Below are 18,575 nucleotides of genomic sequence, written 5' to 3'. Positions count from 1 at the left end.
CAGGCTTTCTACTTACAGGGTGGTGGGTCTCAGAGGACAATTGCTACCCCTGTTGAAGTGAACAACGTGTGGAGTGCAACTGGCTTTGTGGCATAGCTGGCTCTGGCCTTGGACTGTGTGTTTTTACTTTGTACCTAAACGGGACACTGGACTTTTTTAAATATTATTCATTGTTTATAGGCACGGTGGTCAGCACTGTTGCCGCACAGCAAGAAGGTCTTGAGTTCAATTCCAACATCAGGCCGGGGCCTTTCTGTGTGGAGTTTGCATGTTCTCCCCGTGTTTGCGTGGGTTCTCTCCGGGTACTCCGGCTTCCTCCCACCGTCCAAAGACATGCAGCTTGTGGGGATAGGTTAATTGGATAATCCAAATTGCCACTAGGTGTGAATGTGTGAATGAAAGTGAGTGTGAATGGTTGTCTGTCCCTGTGTGTTGGCCCTGCGACAGACTGGCGACCTGTCCAGGGTGTACCCCGCCTCTCGCCCTATGACAGCTGGGATAGGCTCCAGCGCCCCCCGCGACCCTGGAAAGGATAAGCGGAAGCGAATGGATGGGATGGATTCATTGTTTATAAATTAAATTTTAGAATTTAGAAATTGACTGTCATCATGGCAGCACCCCCTAGTGGCCTTGAAGCAAACAGTCTCCTAACTAAGCCATGGCATCTCCGGTCTCTCCTACTTTTGTGTGCTCTGCTGGAGGAGCAGCATTGGATCTAGTGATACTGAGTAAGCTGATTAGGACAGGCCTGGAGAAATGTGGTTTGCATGAAGTATCAGAGGAAAAAAACAACCTTGTACAGCTCATACTTTTTATTAACAAAAATAATAATACACAAATAATAAATACTTGATTTTTACTTTAATCAGATTTGACTGGTTTTTTAAACATTCATTTCTTTGTTCCTTCAACTATTGTATTTAAGCTTATGACTCGCTCACAGTATGTTTATATAACTGTCTAAATAAACGGTGAGGATGTGGCCGCAGTGGCTGAGAAGCAAGAAATTTGCTTTTTTTTCCATTGGGAAGCATAAATAAACATACCACGAAACCCTGCACAAGGAGCCATATTTGTTTTTTGTGTGTGCATAAGATGAAGCTTTAGTATTATTACACATATGATAATGATGTTAGCATGCAACACACAAACTCAAGTGGTGTTGCCAAGATAGTTGCTGACTGGCAAGAAACTTCTAGAAGAAATCTGGTGACAGTCCAAAGCACAAATGAACATGTTTAATACTCGTGCAAGACCCTGTGGGAAGGTGCTGTATTTTGTGTGAATCAGGAAAAGTGCACGATGATGACGAGAACTTACAGAATTTTAAAAATATAACGGAATTAAAAGATAGCAGGGAGTTAGGTCGCTACTTTCCATCTAAATATAATATACAATGTTCTGACTGAGGGATTTCTGAAACAAATTAAAACGTACAGTGCTGCTATGACTTCTGAAATAAATGAAAACAGGAAATGAAACAGCAGTGACATTTGTAGGGTTACTGAAGTTTGGCTAGCTGGTATATAATGATGTGCTACGTGATTGCTAGCGACACAGCTCTGTTAGCATAACATAAACAGTGAAGCTGGAGGATGGGTGCTAGCTTTTTTCTACTCTGTAAAAGTTAACGTGAGGGTTTGCGATGGTTAGGGACAAATGCAACAACAGCGCAACAGTTTCTATTGCTTTTAATATCGGACAGTTATTCATTAATGAATACAAATGGTTATTGAAGTTATTTAGACAGGACATTAAACAATAAACTACTTTGAGAATATGGCAGCATAAAACCAGTGTAAAAGATATATTTCAACTATTTTTTGGTGTATTTATTGATGATTATAACAGAAATTTTGATCAAGCAACCAGGAAATTTGCAAACAGGTTGTGAGTTTAAAATTTTCAACACTGGGGAAGAGGTACATATACACAGACTAGTTAAAGATATATACATTTTTTTTTAAACTTAACCTTTATTTATACTAGTGGTCACATTGAGACTCAATGTCTCATTTACAACAAAGACATTTATTTTTTTTTAAATCCCCACTTTTCAGTGAGCTAAGTGACTGGAAAATGTACAGTAGAGCAGGCTGCTGGGATCAGCTGTACCAGAAGAGGAAGGAGCCTTCACAGTGCTGCACGTCACTACATCAACTTCGTCATGACTCTGGACCTGGGCAACAAAATATAGCATGAACATAAAATGAATGTGAACATAAAAAATAAATGCAGCATCATACAAAAGGGTACTTGAAGAGCATATCCCAGTGCCTTATTTTGCATTTTGAATGAAGTGATCTGAATCAACTTTGCCCATGATCAATCTGTTCACCAAGGTTGATGATTTATTTTTTATTTTTAAATAACCTTGCTGACAAACAAATCAATAAGACCATCAAGCATAACTTAAAACTGTAACATACTAAGAGCTGAGGTGGAACTGAATGTTAAAAATAATTGAAGCATCCATTGCGGTTTCTGCTTTTACTTTATAAACTGTACTTATTGATCTTTGATAATAATCAGAAATGGATAACTTTTCTAACTTCTCTACCTTCGCTGTTCTGGTCCATTTATCAAAAATTCCATATTCACAGACGCACAATTTCATCCACGTCATGGGATTTAGGAGAACTGCAGCATATTTGTGTTGGTTGAAAACAGCTCTTATTCAGCTCTTTGTAGACAAATACCTCAGTAAATACACACAATCACAGTACCATAAATTACACATTGGCTGTGTGTTGCTCGCCTTTCTTTTCATACATTTGTTAACAGCTGACTATACTCAGTTAATTTTGTCCTCTCTCTAATTTCTTTTGTTTCTTTTTGAAACCCCAAATGTTCTGCCTTGGGGAAAAAAAGGACTCATGATGGGCTTAAGCAGCCATCTAAATAGCACTAAATGCCTAATGTTTATGAAGGTTAAGCAACATCTAAGCACCTCCATTAATTTTTGGAATCAAAGTTACTCAATAAAATTATCAAATTAATTCAATTATTACAGTATAGTTAAAAAATTACAAATGCAAACAAACTATTTGTTCCAGGCTTGTTATGGCCAATGATAGTCAGTTCCACTTTAACTGTAACCCCCTAAGACATCTCATTCAGTCATTCAGCATTTCTTTCAGTAGTATCAGTATCATGACATCATAAATGATGTCTCTAAATGTTGTTTTTCTGTTTCGACATCTCAGCTCACATTTTGCAACTCCTGGTCTGTTTCACTATTGTTCAGTGTATGTTCTTGATTTTAACTTTCTCACGGTGAAATTATGAAGTAGTGTGTGAACTCACCAAATCTGGAACGGTATGAGGAGCAGACTGAGTCTCTGCAGGGTTTAAACTCAGTCCCTAAAAAACAGACATAGTCCAGTTACATCAGGAGAAAAACTGTAGCTGTGAAGGCAGTTTAAATTTTGTTAAAACCCCTGAGAGATGAGCTGATTTGTTTATTTAATGCCAATATTTATCATCAATTGTACATCGTTGTCATATATTAGTAAATAGCATACCAGAAAAAACAGCATTTTGATTTTTGAGTTTTTATTTTTGATTACTGATTTGGTACTTACTGTGGTTTTAATCGTCTGTGTTTTGTTCCCTAAAATAAGAGGAAAAAAGTCCATTTCAGTTTAATTGACAATTCAAAGTCATTCAAACTTCTCATGATTAAGTTTACCAGTAGTTCTTGTCCATATGATGACTGTCACAGTAGTTATTAAAAGTGCTGCTAAACCCACAGAAACAATAATGAATCTCAAGGATGCAGAAAAATCTGTCAAAAGAATAAAAACTTCAAATTATTAAAATCTTTAGTAACACTTTTAAATTCCATTACTGTAAAGAAAAGGAATTTTTACCTTTTAAAATGTGTTAAAATATTTGGAATCTGTTGTTTACAGCTTTACTTTTTACATGTCTGGTATATAATACTGTCTTTCAATGTAAAGCTTGCAATGAAAAACACTTTACCTGAAGCTTGGGGCCATGTTTAATATTTTATGTCAACCAAAACTTTTATGACATTTTCCACTTTTTCCCCATTTAAGGTGCCACTAAAAATGCTGTGTAAAATGCAGTAGTATTGATCTTCAAAGGGTACAATTTTGAGTGACCACCTTGTGAAGCATCTTTCATTATTGTTGTTTGTGTTGTTGTGCTGCTTTCAGTTGTTCTTGTTGGTCTCTGTGTAGTTTTTTTGTGACCTGAATCAAAATGAAATGACACAATCAAAAAGTTTCTCTTATTTTTCATTTGTTGTAAGTATGCAAAAATATTTTGTGTAAAAACTTGAAATGAGCCAAACAAATGCTTTAGGTGTTTTAATCACCTACAACAGTTGATCTCACCTGTTTCCTCGCCTGAGGGCTGATGGCTAAAGGTAAACAGTTGCACTTTCCCTGTTTTGGTGTCAGTTACTTCACACTTCACAGTGTTATATCTTGAGTTGTGAATATGGTGATAAATCAGAAAAGACAGAGTGGCGGAGCAGTCAGTCTGTGAAGTCAGTATTTGTTTGCTATCCTTGCTATCCACCTCTCGACCTTTAAGCAGCCACTTTACTGTGTGATGACACTCTCCATACGTCACCACAGAGCAGCTTAACGTCACCTTATCAGTGTCCTTATGTTCAGTCACTGGTGAACATAATGTAACAATATGAAGCACAAAGGTTATCTTAATCACTTTAAATATTATTCATGTATTTTTATTTTTTTAAAATAGATCAAGGTGAAAATATTTGGTGTAAATACTTACAGGTAATAGCAGATAGATCAACCTTTGCCTGATGAAACAGAGTGTGTTGAGTTTGTATTTCTCGTAATTTGTGATGATCACAGGAATATTGACCAACTTCCTCAACTGTGAGATTCTTTATAACCAGAGAACAGGTTTCTGCAACACTCAGTCTGTCTGATTTAGTTTTGGGATTTTCACCAATCTGTCCAAGTGTGATCAGCTCTGCTGTTTGTGTGTTTCTTGAAGTAAAGGTCCACGTAGTACCATCACAGTTATTCTTTTTATTTACCCCATTTAGACAAGGCAGAGTGACGTCATCTCCAGCTTTCATAAAAATGGAGGTAATAGTTACAGATACTGTTGAGAAAATTGAAGAGAAAAATGAATTAGAAAACAGTACTTTTTTGCAATCAGTGAAGATTTACCGTATTTCCCGGACTACAAAGCGCACCCGAATATTAGCCGCACAAGCTAAAATCAGGGGAAAATCCTGTTTTGTACATACATTAGCCGCACCTGACTAAAAGCCGCAGGTGTTTCAATGTTGACTTATCATATGTAAGAGAATATGCACAAAGGGAATTGTCAGGAAAGAGATGGCTGTTTGGAGACACACCCCTTTTATTAATATTTTGAAAAACAAGTTATGGGTACATATTTGCATAACCTTTTAGGTATATGTACAAGTAGCGGTAATTACAAGTAGGAAACATGTACTGTGCTTCATAAATGAGTAACAAATGTAGTACATAACAATAACCTACAGCACACCAGAAAAATAGATTCGGCCGACCTTTTAGGCTCAGGTGCAGCGACACGGCTTTAACAAGAAGAAAAGTCAGTCATTCACCACCATCTTCCTGCCCACTAAAACCACCAAAGTCCTCTTCTCCAGTGTCGGAAACGAACAGGCTCAGGATGGCTTCGTCATCCACTCTCAGCTTCTTTCCTTCGTTGTCACTTTCAAAACCAAAGAAATCCTCGTTGTCAGTGTCAGAGTCGAACACCCTCAGAAGGGCCGTGGCGGTGTCCTCCTCTCCATCATGCAGCAGTCCAGCCCTTCGAAATCCGTTGGTGATCGTGGATGTTTTCACACTTTTCCACGCTGTCAGATGCCACCGGTGGAGTTGAGCATAACTTGCTTTTCGCATTGTTTTTCGCGCTACTTGTACGGCACTATGTTGTCTGGCGGATGGACACGTGACCAACACACCACTCTTGAACCCCGATACTGTGTGTCTGATCACATGCCCTTCCGCCAGGCAACGTAGTACCGTACAACAGCGGAACAAACAAAACAAATCGCCTTACGATATGACAAAAATCATGGATAATCCATAGAAAAGCCGCACCTGACTAAAAGCCGCAGGGTTCAAAGCTTGTGGAAAAAGTAGCGGCTTATAGCCCGACAATTACGGTAGACACAAGTTTATAAACATGTCCCACGCTCCCCTAACATCACAGTGCATGCTCAGCTGTGTAATTTACTGTTATTGACTTTAATAATATTTAGAAATGTTTCCTGTATCCTTACCTGGAATCTGAATCATCAGCATCAGACATAAAAACATTTGAATCCATCTGAATTCATCCATCGTGCTTCTCTGTCGCACTTATTTCTTGTTCTCAATCTCAACTGTCACAGTCTCTGAGCTGATGACACTTAAAGACTGTTTGCACTTCCTGCCATCAGTGAGATGTCATTTCCTTACCACAATTATATAGTAATTTTAAGTTCTCTCTTATTTTCGTGATTTCTTAATGTTCCATAAGTGGACTGTATGAGCTTTTCACATCTTTGAAATTCTTGAATGCATTTTTCGTAAAGTTAAATTATGATAAAGAGAAAGTTTACACTGTGTCCGCTTCCACGGTGCATTTATAAAAACAAAAAAAAGAAAGGGGTGTTCGAGGTGTGAAGGTTGTAATTTATGATAAATGACAACATCGATTCTGTTCCTCTTTCCTTTAATAGTATTGTCACTCACCACAGTTTGACAAGATGCTATACAGCTGCAGCTATAGGAAATATGCCAGATAAGATATTTTAGTGGTCTGAAGTGGTCTCTAAGTCTGTGATCTGTAAGTATCACTAATAACTCACTGCATTTTTGATTCTTTTCAGATGTCTTTCAGGAGCAGTTTTTCACAAGAATGTAAATTTGAATGATAAAACTGGAAGTATTTACTGCACTAATCAATGGGTCATTGCTTCTGTGTTTGAGAGGTTTATTCTGGTATAACTGTTACATATGTATATATCTGTAGGTACTCATTTCTGAATCCAGCTCTCATTCAGCACATTATTGTGTCTTTTTTCTTCATAATAATATATGTTTAGAGGTATTTTGTGCTACACAAAGATGTCATTGACACCCCCAACACCACCACCACCTCTCTCCGTCTCTCCCACTCTATATGTGTGTATTGTGTATTAACGTCATTTAAAAGAAGCAGAATGTGTGAAGATAGCTGAGATAAATGTTTCCATTATTGCAGCTTCTATTTATATTTTATTCTTTAGCAAAGAAGAACTGACTGCGAGAGTTTGGCTGCAACGATCGTCTTTTTAAAAATGCTGCCTGAGATACATCTGAATTAAGAATATCAAAAATCTAAATCAAAATTTATTTATATAGCACATATAAAACAACAATGTTGACCATAGTGCTTCACAGTCAGTAAAAGACAAAACAATAAAACAGGACAACAAACAATAGGTAACAACACAACAAGCTAGAACAGCCAACTTAAAACTAAGTTTTAAGACATGATTTAAAAGACTGGAGAGACTCGGCTGTACGAATATGAACAGGGAGGTTATTCCAGAGTCTAGGTGCCACGGTTGCAAAGGCCCGGTCACCTCTCAACTTCAGTCGAGACCTAGGTTGTGCTAGGAGCCTGTGATTGGACGATCTAAGTGCTCTGTTGGGATTGTATAAGTGGAGTAGTTCAGAAAGATAACTGGGCGCTAAATTATTCAGAATTTTAAAAGTGAACAAAAGAATCTTAAAATCTATACGATATTTAACAGGGAACCAATGTAATTTGGCTAAAATTGGAGTTATGTGTTCATAGATTCTCGTACCTGTTAAAAGATGCACAGCTGCATTTTGAATTAACTGAAGCCGGTAAAGAGAAGAGTGTTGGAGGCCCGAGTAGAGGGAGTTATAGTAGTCCAATCTGGATGTGATAAATGCGTGGATAAGATTTTCAAGGTCCTTTAACCTCCTAGGACCTGGCATCCACATATGTGGACATCACATTTTGGGTTATTTAGACTAAAATACTCAATTTTGCTCTACATGGGCCTGATATCCACTTACGAGGACATTACTGCTACTGTTCTATCAAAATTTGAAACGAATATTCTCATATGTTCGGGTCTTAGGAGGTTAAAGGAAGGAACGGCTTTGCTTTAGATATCTGACGCAACTGGCAAAAGCTGTTTTTTACCACAGTGGAGACCTGTTTCTCAAGTTTAAAAGAGCCATCCAGGAACACTCCGAGGTTTTTTACAGTGAGCGAAAGATGGCTAGCGAGAGGGCCAAGGGCATCAGCTAACTGGTCTGAGTGTGACTACCAAAGACTACGATTTCAGTCTTATTCTCGTTCAGTGTAAGAAAATTATGTGATAACCAAATTTTAACTTCATGCAAACAGTTGAACAGAGGTTGCAAAGAAGCAGACACATCGGATGTCAAAGGTGAATAGATCTGGATATCATCAGCATAACAGTGAAAGGAGATGTTTTATTTTTAAAAAATGAATCCCAACAGCAACATGTACAAAGAGAAAAGAGCAGGACTGAGCACGGACCCTTGAGGCACACCACAATAAATAGGGGCAGAAGCCTACGAGTGTTGCCCCATAGCAACAGAGAACGTATTGTAGTCCCAGGGTAACTGAGGGAGGATTCATGGTCACCCAATTCAGTCCTAGCTATATGCATTAGCAAAAAAGAAACTTTGAAACTTAATCTTAAACGTAGAGATATTTTCTGTCTCCTGAATTTAAACTGGGAGCTGGACCCACAAATCATAAAAGAGACACACTAACTCACACACACCAGAAAGTGCCAAGAGTTGTACAAGGTAATTATATCTGATTTAGTTTTGCGTTTCTTTATAATGCTTTCCTAAATACAAATAAGACACTTTATGAGGGCACCTGAGCCTTGTAGACACAACAAATATTGAACAAACCTCGTTCCTGTTGTTGACAAAACATGAAATATATAGAAAAATATATCTTGATGCATTCTCAATTATCCAGGAAAGTAAATCTCCAAAAGCTGATTCTGTTCATCTGAACGTAGCGTTTTGTGGGAGAAACGTTTCGTCACTCATCCAACTTAAAGTAACCCAACAAAGTAACTTCTTCAGTCTCAGCTGACTGCAGGTTTCCCCAACTTTATAAACAGTAAATTTGCATAATGACTGAAACCAGCCCACCGAGGGAACAATGCGCTGGGAGGAACCACCCGTTGGTAGGCAGCTCTGAACACCACATCCAGAACACCCTGGATTTTGTTGAGAAGGTGAGAGATGTCATTATGGAGGCAGATGAAACCATGGTCTCGTACGACGTTACATCTCTCTTCACTTACATCCCGGTCACGGAAGCATTGGAGGTACTACTTCACATACAAGGGTCAGTTCTACAGGCAGAAACACAGGTGTGCCATGGGCTCCCCAGTTTCACCCATCATTGCTAATTTGTACATGGAAGAAGTGGAAAAGAGGGCTTTGCTATCCTACCCTGGAACACCACCAAGCCATTGGTTCAGATATGTGGATGACACCTGGGTGAAAATCAAATCTCAGGACGTACTACATTTCATGGATCACATTAACTCGGTGGACCGACACATCAAATTCACCAGGGAGGATATGAAAAGGGGCAGGTTAGCCTTCTTAGACTGTGAGATTTCCATTAGTAATGGGGGACATCTAAAAGCTGACGTGTACCGTAAACCTACACATACGGATCAGTATTTAAGGTTTGACTCTCATAATCCACTGGAGTACAAACTGGGTGTCATTAGGACGCTACAACACAGAGCAAACACCATCCCCACAGACACAGCGGCCAGGGAGGCAGAAGAACGGCACATCAAGAAAGCCCTGAGTAAATGTGGTTATCCCAGCTGGACTTCTGTCAAAGCGGGAAAGGCACCTAAAGAAAGCTCCAGCTAATCCAGGAGAGAAGGACAACCACTGCCCAAGCAAAAACCTGCAGTGATCCCATATGTGTCAAGAGTATCAGAGCAGTTGAGACGCATTTTTTCTAAACACCAGGTCTCTGTGGCTTTTAAAGCCCAAAACACACTGCGCCAAAAATTGGTCCACCCCAAGGATCGGGTCCCCCGACACAAACAGAGTAACATAGTGTACGCTGTTAAGTGCCAGGAGGATTGCCAGGATTTATACATCGGGGAAACCAAACAACCTCTGGCGAAGCGGACGGCACAACACAGAAGAGCTACCTCGTCTCGCCAGGACTCTGCGGTCTATTTACACCTACAAGCCAGTGGACACTCTTTGAAGGATGAGGATGTGCACATTCTGGACAGAGAGGAACGCTGGTTTGAGCGCGGAGTCAAGGAGGCCATTTACGTGAAAAGGGAAAGACCATCTCTGAATCGAGGAGGGGGCCTAAGGGTACATCTTTCGCCATCTTACAATGTTGTGATAGCAGCCATTCCCCAACTCTCCGTGAATGGTAGTCATGGCCATTGATCAGTGGTCTTTGATCAGTGGGTTTTGGTCAGTGGTTGTTGATCAACGGTCATGAGAATTTGCATAATTATGATTAAGGAACTGACCTCCCAGCCCATTGTTCCTTCAGTGGGCTGGTTTCAGTCATTATGCAAATGTACTGTTTATAAGATTTGGAGAACCCTGCAGTCAGCTGAGACTGAAGAAGTCACTTGGATGAGTGACGAAACGTTTCTCCCACAAAACGCTACGTTCAGATGAACAGAATCAACTTTTGGAGATAGAAAAATATAGTTTTTCATATAAACTTGATTATTGTCTGTAGTAGGGCTGCCACAAACGATTATTTTCATAGTCGACTAGTCATCAATTATTTTTGCGATTAGTCGACTAATCAGATCATGTATCCATTGGACGTAAAACATACGGCTTATTGCACCAGCATTCATCTGCTCCTATATAACTATAATTAGCTTACTGCTTGAAGTGTTTAAAGTATGTGCTAACTAAAAATAAAGACAAGATGATAGATTAGACTTTTAATGAAATTTGAAAATTGTCTCAGTGGTTTAATAAATTAAGTTGTCTGCTCTTTGCTCCCTAAAATTTAACAGGACATTGGAGTAAATTCTCGACCATCTCAAACTTCTGTTTAATCAGTTTTCTGTTTGACGTTTATTCAGATGTGTAAAATCTATAACTTTAATCTCAGCCAAACCGAATTACTCCGGAACAAATAAAACACTGAAAAAAGCCAAACAATAAAATTTTTAGGTTATCTAAGTGACTTATATATCATGTTTAACCTGAGTAGCAAAAGACCGCGGGGGTTTGAAAACGATGTGCCGGGTGTTCGCTGTTCTCCACGGATCTAGTGAGCCTTACCCTGGCTAGCTATCAAGCTGGTGGGTAACAGACGTCGCCGAAAACGTCGGTGCACTTTTGCAAATATGTGGTGTCTTGATAAACTGAGCAGATGTTTGAGGTTTAACAGCTACATTCTCTCTGAAAATATGTTAAACGTTTATTTTGTGACCCAGAAACAGTAATAAGAGTAATATTAAAACTAAGTAGCTGCCGCCATTGTTGGAAACTGGAATTGGCTGGGCCGCGCTATGAATCGGGTTTGGCCACAAAGGATACACCCGACCCATCCTTCAAATCTGGGGAAATGAAGAACGCATTGTCGACCGCATTTGGAGGCGTCTTCGAATTTGGACAGCCTTCCTCCCGTCGCTGTAACGTAATCGGCCTCGTACACAGCTACGATACCGGAGACTGCTGCTTCTTCTTCTTCTTCTTCTTCAGGGTTTAACTGCAGCTGGCATCCTTGTACATGCAGTGTTGCAATCTTCTGTTTCAGTCTGTTATTACACTGCTGTTTACCTACTGTTTATTCCTGCGTCTTTCGGGATCTTACAAAGCTCTAAATGACGCGTCGACTAGTGGTGCAACCGATCGAAAATCTCTCGGATCGGATCACTGTTTTAAGTCACGGATCGGATCAATTTTCGGATCAGCAAAAAAAGAAAAAAGACAAAAATTGAACATTTACTTATTTAGTTATTTAAGTATTTTTTTGCCTGTTAAAAACATTCAACTCTAGACTCATTCCACGCAATTATTTTTAAAACAATTATGGTACGATATAGGACAGTATAGGGCTTTGTATCTACCACTCAATTCAGTTTTATTTACAAAGCGCATCCCCTTTTACCCTTTTTAATTTTTCATATTTATTTCCTATCTTATTCATAGCCTTTTCCTTTTTTGTTTTCTTTAGGTCACGAGCAGTTGTCCAAGCATTTCACTACATATCGTACTGTGTATGACTGTGTACGTGACAAATAAAATTTGAATTTGATTTGAAATAGTTAAAAGTTGAAATGTGAATAGTTGATTTTTGTATTATATGATTTATTTATTACATTTTATGTGGAGTGAATAAATAAAAGTATATTTACGGTGGCCACTACAGACAAAGCACATACAAACTTCAAATCACGTACAAACCCTGAAGCACGTACAAACTCCAAAACACGCAAAAACTCCAAAACACGTAAAAACACGTACAAACCCCGAAGCACGTACAAACTCCAAAACACGTAAAAACTCAGAAGCACATAAAAACTCAAAACACGTACAAAAAACAACAGAAGTGCTTCAGGATGCTAGGGGCAGTGTTGAACTTTTGTTACCTAGCGGCTACACAAGTCCGCAAGTACCAACGACCGTATTTTGTGTGTGGTAATAACAGGTAAATGAACATTTTTTTTAATCTTTTTTTTTTATTTCACTATATATGAATTCTTGTGTATACATACACAAACAATACACATATGCTTTCAATTGTGTAATTTAAGTGATCTAGGTAGCTCTGTTTTGTAAGAGTTTGTACGTGTTTTGTCTCTAGGGGCCACCGCATATATTTATATATAAATATTTATAAATAAAACCATTTTTTTTACATTAGTAATTCCTTTTGTGCATAATTTTATATTATTGTTAATAACAAATTAATTAAAGCAACAAAACAACCTGAAGAGCCGGTTCGGAGCCGAAAGAGCCGGCTCTTTAGTGAGCTGAACCGAAAGAGCCGGTTCTCTAAAAAGAGCCGGAAATCCTATCACTACTGGACACCACCTGCATGAGGTGTTTTAGGCATGTCCTGGAGGTAGGAGGCCACAGGGCAAACTGAGGGCTCGGTGGAGAGATTACATTTCACAGTTGGCTTGGAAATAATCCAGTTTTCCCCCAGATGAGCTGGAAGAGGTGGCTGGGAAAAGGGAGGTCTAAGTTTCTCTCCTTAGATTGACCAAACCCATGACCTTGAACCTGGATATATAGGACAGGGAGGATAAATAAAAGGATGTTACATTAAACCAGTGGTTCCCAAACCTTTTTTTTTTTTTTTTTGCTAGGCCCCTGTTTGTTTTACAAGAAAATCTTCGCAGCCCCCCGGCACAAACACATCCTCAAACCACACACAACCATTTATTGTTTTCAAACTCCACTGCAGTTTCTTTTACACCTCAAACCTTTAGAAAACCAAAAGCAAACAAATAAAACTACAATAAATTACAGGTTGGAACAAAATAAACTAATACCATCTTTATTTTAAGCGTAGTTGTTTCTTTCCCCCTTTGTAAGAATAATTTTTCAAAACATGCCTCTGTGCAAAGTGGGTTTAAAAACATAAAACGTGATTTGGACAGGGGAAATGGGTTTTGGTTTAGACACAAATACATATTGATTGATTGATTGATTGAATCTTTATTTTGAACATGTTGAAAAAGTATAAAAAAAAAAATAGAATTAAAAGAGACAAATGAACAAAGCAAACAAAAGGAAAACGAGCAACCACAACTCCAAATAACGTCCATGTTCAAAAAGGAGCAGGAAGAAGCATAAGCTTATTTAATCCCACCCCTTTTCCACTATCTAGTATCAATAGACTACAGAAATACCTCCTTGTAATTACATTATATGTTATGTGTAATTTTTTTTTTTTTTTTTAATATATACACATATATGTTTCTATCTATCCATACCTACGTATATACACACATACGCACATATACACATTTTCAATAACCCCATTAACACCTGAAGGATACACAACCTACAATTTTATATATATTTAATATATATATATATATATATATATATATATATATATATATATATACACACACATACATACACACACATACACATATATATATATACATACATATATATATATATATATATACACATATATATATATATACATACATACATATACATACATATACACATACATATATACCCATACCAACAAACCCGTGCATGCGCACACACATGAAAATATTAGACAAGAACACCCTATCAAATCTCTACCTTTTCCCTGTACCCTGTAAAAACCATATCCTTAAACCGCTTTTTAAACTGCGCCATGCTTGGACATTGCTTCATATCTTTACTTAGTCTGTTCCACAGCTTCACTCCACACACAGAGATGCAAAAACTTTTTAATGTTGTACGGATACGAGGATGTTTTAAATTTAATTCCCCCCTCAAATTGTATCCCCGTTCCCTTTTAGAAAACATTTTTAGAATATTGTCAGGAAGCAGGTTATTTATTGCTTTATATATAATTTGTGCTGTGAAAAAATGAACCAGATCTGTGAATTTTAGAATTTTTGATTTTAAGAATAGTGGATTTGTATGATCTCTGTAACCAGTTTTATGGATTATCCTTATGGCCCTTTTTTGTAATATAAAGATTGATGATAGCGAACATTTGTAAGTATTGCCCCAAACCTCTGCACAGTAATTCAAATACGGTGCAATCAGGGAACAATAGAGAATGTGGAGTGATTTGTGGTCCAGAATGTGTTTTACTTTACTCAAGATTGAGACACTTCTTGAAATTTTGTTATGTATATGATTTATATGAGACTTCCAGTTTAATTTATCATCTATAATCACACCAAGAAACTTATGTTCAAGTACTCTTTCAATTTCCACACCATCTACATGAATCTGCACTTGTGCATTTCTAAGGGAATTCCCAAATAAGATAATTTTAGTTTTACTTAGATTTAGCGATAGTTTGTTCCTGTTAAACCATTTTTTAATTTTGCACATTTCTGAAGTAATTGTATCCAGCAGCTCCTTTAGATTCCCCCCAGAACAAAAAATATTTGTGTCATCTGCAAATAATACTAATTTTAATATATCAGATGCCTTACAAATATCATTTATATAAATAATAAATAATTTGATTTAAAAAAAAAAAAAATCTTCTTGGGATCGCACATACTTCTTTTTGTGCCTCTAAAACATCCTTGTTTGTCTTTCCAGAAAAGACATATGATGTCGTAACTGTCGGAGCACCGGCCTCTCACTGTTTCTAAAAATGGCGTTCTGAGGAAGCTCATCCAGAAGTTTGAGGAAGCAAAGAAACAGTAAGTTGAGAGTAAAGTCGGGCGTCACATTAGGGCTGGGCGATATGGCCTAAAATCCATATCGCGGTATAATTTGAAGCACGTGCGGTAACGATATATATCGCGAAATATTCTTTTCTTCTGTATAACATATTTTCCACACTATATGACACACTTAATAAATTTTCTCAAAAATCGAAAGTGTGCCTATGTATGAATTCTGGTTGTGCTTACTGACCTCAAACCGATTTTGGCGTGCAGAAATCTGTTAAAAACTGTTTTAGTACAACTTTGGTAAGCTGCACTGCTTGATGGATTGTCAGAGCATTACGGCTGCCGTAGTGAGGAGCTTCTTAAATGTTGGTTTAGTGTAAGCTCAGCTTTTTAACTAATGTAAGAAGTGTTATAACTGACTCGTTTTTAATACCTAAATCTGGCCTCAGTGCACAAACCTAAATGAATCGGTACATATGAAAGCGCCCAAGTCACGAGCTGAGTTCAAGGACATGGATAAAACAAAAAGGTTCAAATTTGTGCCCAAAAACCCCACAAATCAGTGTCACTGTTTTAAAATCTGCTGCGAGACCGCTCTAAATGTCAGCTTTTTCTTTACGTAAAGACTGGGGTCTGTAACATATCAGCTCGTTTCTTATTTATTAAAGAACATGCCTGACACCAGGCTTTTGAGTTAACGGCTCCATTCGATCTCTGCAAGTATTTTTAAGTATTTTTAGGTTCTTTCCAGCAGGATTTGTGGCTAGTTCTGGAGCTTGACCCTAAAAGATTTCAGTGTGTCGGTGCTTCTGCTTTCCCTGTTGTCCTTCTCTTCCGTCTTTATTTCTGTTTCTGTCAAATTTAAAAACAACTGCACTCTGAAATACACACTCTTTGCAAGATGTTGTCTAAACTAGTGGTTGGAAGGCATATTTGTGTTTGGTCTCTGATGGTTTATTTACACTTTTTGCAGGCCACGCCCACAGACTACAGCGCCATGATGAGCAACAAAGCCAAGAAGTCTATTGACTTCCTTCTGATGCAGGACACCGCCCCGACGATAGCCACGGACGTGTCACTGCAGTACCGCCTCGACATCGTCTTCTGCCAAACGGTCACCTACACATATTTTAATTATTGTATGTCTGAGCTGATGCGTTTATCCTGGAGTGACTCAGAGTGAAGGAGAAGGCCAAGAAGAAGTGTAAATATCATAGAAGCAAGGAGTTCAGAGCTCTACGACTTAGTGTCTTTATGGTATTTATGTGTGTAATGGAGACCAGGGGTTCCATTACCCTTACTTGTATTTTTATTAATTGACTGACTGATTTGTATTTAAAAACCGTAATGAAGAAAAACACACACTGGTTGATTGTGATTCTTTATTAGGCTTTTTGGGTTGTTAGAGAGTAAAAGCAGCTCAATCACCTGCTTATGAGCTCCTGGAGAAAACCAATGTGCCAGGCTAGGGGAGTGTGTGTTGGAGTGATTTTGTTAAAAGTTGTCATTATTGTGCTTGGACCTTGTCTTGAACTGTATGTTCAGATATTTTCTGTTCCTCCCCCACATGTAGGATGTTGGGGATGTTACTAGCTATAGTTTTCAACTGCAGGCACAATCTATGTAAGATTCTGGTTTCCTTATTTGGTAAGGAGTGTTCACTTCCTGCCCTTTATGGGCTCACCATGTAAATGGTGGACTGTTAAAGAGGTTAAGCCATATACGAGGTTGAGGGGAGATGACCCTTTTATGACTAGAGATGCGGTTAAAACGTTTGTAAGCAGGAAGTCACGTATACAGACACACATACACTCTCTCTCACTCACACACACACACACACACACACACACAGTGCCTTAGCTTTTACCACACAACATATGGGGTTTACAATGGGCGGTTGTGTAACTGTTTTCATTCAATAAAAGGCTGGAGTTGGAGTTGTCTGAGTTTGGGTGTAGAGCTTGCAACTCTGAGAATCCGACCAGGCTTCCCCTGCACAAGTAAAAACCAATCGAGCTCTGATTGTCTTACTTTGTTCTGAGTCAGCGAGGGCTGAAACCTAACTGTGTGGTTAAGGTGTTTTAATAGAGACTCTTGGAGAGCTTGCGCAAGACGCCTTAGCGAATCATCTCGATTTTAAACCTCCGTTAACATCTCACCATGGGATCCAGAGCGTCCAGATTACTCAGAGAAGAGGAAATTGAAGAAATTAAGAAGGAAACTGGCTTTTCCCACAGGAAGATCACTCACCTGTACAGACGTTTCACCAGCCTGGATAAAGGGGAAAACGGCACCCTCAGTCGAGAAGATTTCCAGAGAATCCCCGAGTTGGCCATCAACCCTCTGGGAGATATAATCATCAACGCATTCTTTCCCTTTGAGAGGACCAGGTAAATTTCCGGGGCTTCATGCGGACCCTGGCTCACTTCAGACCAATCGAAGACAACGAGAAGAACAAGAACCCCTCAGCTACAGAGCCCCTGAACAGCAGAACAAACAAGCTGCTTTTTGCTTTCCGTCTATATGACCTGGACAGAGATGGCAAGATCTCCTGAGATGAGCTCCTGCAGGTCTTGCGGATGATTGTTGGAGTCAACGTTTCAGATGAAGAACTCGGCAGCATTGCTGATAGGACCATCCAGGAGGCTGACACAAACGGAGATGGCTACATTTCCTTCAATGAGTTTATCATGGTCTTGGAAAAGGGAAATGTAGTTCAGAACCAATAAAACATTTAGAAAAATGTTTAAAGGAAGAGGTCGATAAACATAAGCCAGGCAAGACAAAAACAAAACTCATGACTGAGTACATGAACTTTTTTCAGCCATGGAAACAGGAAGAACAAAGGCGTGCTGAAAATAGAAAGCAGAAACAGTCTAGACAGCAACTCACATCTCAGGCCAGTAATAAACCACCAGTTCCACAGGTGGCCTGTTCACAACCACCACCATATCAGCCAGAACCCTCAGCCTCAGAGGCACCCACAACCACAAAAAAAACCCCAACGAATCCGTTCCTACCACCACAAGGCCCATACGCCTCAGCCAGACACCAATTGAATTAAATGTCTCGCGACGTCCCCACACACAAAGAGCAAGAAGAAATAGGGACAGATCCTTACAACAGGGACATGGGAGGAGTTCCAGACCCACCTGGCCCTTATGGCCTGTTCCCCCTC

General features: G+C 38.8%; 1 protein-coding gene and 1 pseudogene across 1 annotated transcript; one reads left to right on the top strand and one right to left on the bottom strand.

Moving 5' to 3' along the window:
- Positions 1-1,681: 1,681 nt before the first annotated feature.
- On the bottom strand, positions 1,682-17,701 carry LOC146692357 (uncharacterized). The gene is made up of 8 exons (XM_085432448.1): positions 17,648-17,701; positions 4,771-5,109; positions 4,362-4,649; positions 4,131-4,217; positions 3,692-3,787; positions 3,585-3,613; positions 3,307-3,363; positions 1,682-2,179 (listed from the first exon to the last, which is right to left on the bottom strand). Exons 2-8 carry the CDS (start codon positions 5,081-5,083, stop codon positions 2,057-2,059), a joined length of 993 nt encoding a protein of 330 aa, XP_085288574.1. The 5' UTR covers positions 5,084-5,109; positions 17,648-17,701; the 3' UTR covers positions 1,682-2,056.
- LOC146692356 (calcineurin B homologous protein 1 pseudogene) lies at positions 17,544-18,169 on the top strand (annotated as a pseudogene).
- The last annotated feature ends 406 nt before the right edge of the window (positions 18,170-18,575 follow it).

Source organism: Copadichromis virginalis, linkage group LG15 (assembly GCF_057382275.1).
Source record: "Copadichromis virginalis isolate Kocher_CV1m ecotype Utaka linkage group LG15, C_Virginalis_male_GT1.1, whole genome shotgun sequence".
Lineage (NCBI taxonomy): Eukaryota > Metazoa > Chordata > Actinopteri > Cichliformes > Cichlidae > Copadichromis > Copadichromis virginalis.
Note: the sequence above shows the minus strand (reverse complement) of the source record. Positions and strands in the feature narration are given on the sequence as shown.

Bases quoted from the DNA above. Each gene is read 5' to 3' on its own strand.
- LOC146692357 (XM_085432448.1), bottom strand. From the start codon at position 5,083: ATGAAAGCTGGAGATGACGTCACTCTGCCTTGTCTAAATGGGGTAAAT. The intron at 4,650-4,770 runs GTAAGTATTTAC...TATGTTCACCAG, and splicing joins TGATCTATCTGCTATTACCT to TGACTGAACATAAGGACACT. The intron at 3,788-4,130 runs GTGGTCACTCAA...TTCTTTTGACAG, and splicing joins AATGAAAGATGCTTCACAAG to ATTTTTCTGCATCCTTGAGA.